Source organism: Alligator sinensis, unplaced genomic scaffold (genome assembly GCF_000455745.1).
Source record: "Alligator sinensis unplaced genomic scaffold, ASM45574v1 scaffold54_1, whole genome shotgun sequence".
In the NCBI taxonomy this organism is placed as follows: domain Eukaryota; kingdom Metazoa; phylum Chordata; order Crocodylia; family Alligatoridae; genus Alligator; species Alligator sinensis.
Window position 1 is genome coordinate 2907301 of NW_005841962.1, and position 3453 is coordinate 2910753.

The 3453-nt window shown below is 40.6% G+C and overlaps 1 protein-coding gene across 1 annotated transcript in view; it reads right to left on the reverse strand.

Moving 5' to 3' along the window:
* Positions 1–996: 996 nt before the first annotated feature.
* The window catches only part of TGM4 (transglutaminase 4), an 18900-nt gene continuing 16443 nt past the window's right edge, over positions 997–3453 (reverse strand). The window contains exons 13-14 of the mRNA XM_006020663.1: positions 1705–1841; positions 997–1138 (exon numbers count right to left, since the gene is read on the reverse strand). Coding sequence (XP_006020725.1) covers positions 997–1138; positions 1705–1841 — 279 coding nt within the window. The remainder of the gene's footprint in view (positions 1139–1704; positions 1842–3453) is intronic.

Below are 3453 nucleotides of genomic sequence, written 5' to 3' on the forward strand. Positions count from 1 at the left end.
TACAGTGCGTTGGAACAGGATCAGAAGTCCAGCTACACACATCTGTTGTCTGCTTCACAACACAGCTCTCCCCTGCTGGCCTGGCTGGTGGTGGAAACGCTTCAGAAAATGCAGAGCATGAAAAGCCTCATTTACAGTCTAGAATATTTGGGTGAAATGGTTGTTTGAGAGGGTTTTAACTATAGTTCTTAAATGCAGAACTGTAGTTTAAAGCCATATTCATATGGTTGGTTAGTGTTCTTTTTAAATACACTGATAAGGCTGGCCATTTTTTATTAACAGGTAATTGAGATGAAAAGTGGCTTTTTGTCCAGTGTGCTCAGGTTTACAAATAGAAACTATTTTTTAAAGAACCCCTCTGCCTGGAATCTGTTTCAGGTAGTTTCTTTGAGAAAGGCTGTCCTGTGTGAAACAAAGCGGTCTGCCATGGTGCAGTGAGCAAATAATGCATAATATGTAAGCTACAGCAACATATGATCCCTTCAGCCCAGTAACATGATACAGCACGATTGGTCCTATGAATTGAAGTACACATGAAATGCCAAAACGGGTATGAATGATAGTACAGTAACCAATAGATAAAACATTACTTCATCCAACACAGGAGTGTGAAAAGGCAAAGCAGCAGGCAGACACTAACTGTATTATCTTTACACAAAGCTTGTGATTGTTATGAAAGGAAAAGCCAGCCACAAAATGAGCTCTCTTCCAAACTGATGTACCGCTTGCCCATTCTCAGTTTCTCAAAACAACCACTTAGTCATGGTAGGCTGACAATTTTATAAATGTTAGAGTAGATTTCACAATCTTTATTAAATCACAATTAACTAAAATCAAAGCTGCTATGCCCTTAAGCCATTTAAATTCCCTTACCATAATATTTATTTGTCTCCTGTATAACCTTAAAGACTCTCGTATGACTCTTAAAGAAAGTAAGATGTTCTAGCAATATTCATTTATAATACTAACACCCTCTTAAGAGATCTAGTACTGCCCCTACTCAGTGATGATGATGATCTTTTCCACAGATATTCCTTTGACCTGCAGAGAGTTTAGCTGGGCTATTATTTTTTTCTCTCCAGCTTTCTTAGGATGACAGATAATCTTAGATTTAAAGATCCCGCCAGGTCTTATGTCTCTAAAATAGGAGAGAAAGAAAAAGAAGAGATGGTTATTGACACAGTAACGTATGTATTCACTGTATGTATTCATTGCTTTCCGAAGTTTCTCTAAAGATGAAATACAACTTTCACAGACTAGCCAGTGCTGATCTTTCCTTCAACTTGAAATGAAAGTTCAGCAAACAAAAATACTACTTGGCAAAAAATAATATGAACAGGTGGTCAGGTTATTCTTTTTTGTCTCTAATAATTGGTGCTCCCACCAGTATTCTTGGAAGGTAATCCCATGCTCGTATAATGACAAATTCAGATCTGGAGGAAGTGGGAGCAGCTCTAACAGCTGCAATGAGTGCAGTGTAAAGCAAAAGGCAAAGAAAGTCAATACTGCAGCTGAATAAGACGATGCTGCATGGGTTGTACATGCAGAAGTGCACATTATACGGGGCTGTGCCAGGTTTGCATAGAACCAATAGTCTTTAGGAAGGCTCAGACCACAGGTGCCCAACTGTGTCTAAAAACATATAAAACTGTCTTGAGGTGTATATTAATCTCATGCAAGTAATTATCCAAAGTGAAATCTTACCCTTCATCAAATATTTCCATTTTGAAAAATCCCAGTCCTTCTACATACAATTTACACTTTTCCAAAGGAATTGCCAGTGTATTCTTGAAGACAAAGGCGCAGGTGAAAGCTTCATTGATCTTTGCTGTTTCTGGCATCTGAAAATAGAGGATTATAAAGGCAAAGATTGGGCACATGCTCTTATTAAAAAGCAGAATGCTAAACAGTGTCAATGACTGACTGCATTAAAACCATAAGGATATTATGCCTTAGTCAAAAATACAAACAGCTGAGCTTAAGGCATTAATAGAAAACATGGGTGTTAGGTCATCTGCTCCATTTCCCTGCCAAAGCAGAGTTGTTTTCTCCACGGTTTTATACACTCCAGATTTAAATTATGCAAGCACTTCCTCATGGGAGGCTGTTGCACAGTCTAATAGATTTAATTGTCAGGAAACAGTTTTTAATGCTTAGCCCAAAATTGCCTCTCTCAATATCATCCCACCCCCACTCAGTAAAACACCTTTGTGAGTATGTTAAACTCTTCCTTCCCACTTCTCAGGGTTTCTGTACCTGTAGATGATTATCCTGTTCCTATTAGGTGTTAGCCAGTCAAAACTTTCATATTTTGTTCTTTTAATATTTCCCTCTGTCATTTCCTTCAGGCCCCCTCCATTATTTTGCTGTTCTTCTCTGAAGTCTCCCCAAATTGTTAACATCTCTTTGGGAAGGAGCCCAGAGTCAGAGATGGGTGCACAATCTGAGCACCCCTAGATTGCATTGGTATCTAAAGTCAAATCTTAATTCCATGATTCTCCTTTATCTTGATTATCACCAAACCAAGCCCTGTATTTAAGCAGTCCTGAAGTTGAGGGTTTGACTGGGCTGCAGCCTAAAGGAATATTTTGGATCTTAGACCCATCACTACCTAAAAATGGGCCAGGAATTCTAGATGCGGGCTCACTCGGCTTGTGTTGAGAGAGACTATCACCTCCACTCGTCTCTGAGGTGAAGCCATTGTGCAAAGCCTATACATGGTGTTAGTACATAGAGCATGCACAACCTGTGTGTGCAATACATGTAAAAATCACCCTCCTTTACGGGCTTTTATCACCTTCAGATAGTTTTTAGTATTACTGCTTTCCAACTGCTGTCCTGGGGCTGAGAAAGCTAGCTTAGCCTGAGTTTGGGGGCTGAGGGGGCTTGCTTTTCCCCCAGAGGGATATTAGATAGCTAAGAAGGTAGAGTGAAATTCCAGTGCTGGCAGCTGTGCTGAAAGGGGCTATGTCTTGTCCATAGGTCAATGATCACATAAGCAGCTGTCAGCATGATCTACCTACAATACAGAAACCTTTTGCTTTTCACTAGTTTTTGCTCATGAACCATTGGTGCAGTTTCCAGATGACATTAGCTTAGTCAGTTAAATCAGCTGGATCCTTCTTTCAGCTAGGATTTTAGGAGAGAGAGTACCAAACGATTTAAAGTCCAGCTTCATTACAGCTCTTATATCACCTTCAGAACACCACACCAGTGACTGAGCAAATGCTGTGGCCAACAGACTAGACACGAGTCAAGAGTGAAGCTCTTCACTCTAGTATTTAGACCAGTGGTTTTCAACCTCCTCAAGCTCAAGGCACCCCTTATTAGACTCAAGGTACCCCTCAGAAAATACCAGCTCTTGGTTTTGACTCCTTTCATTGGTGACGCATAGGGGGTGCACGTGGGTGCATGTGCACCCCCTGAGATTGGCTGTGCACCCCCTGGAAGCGC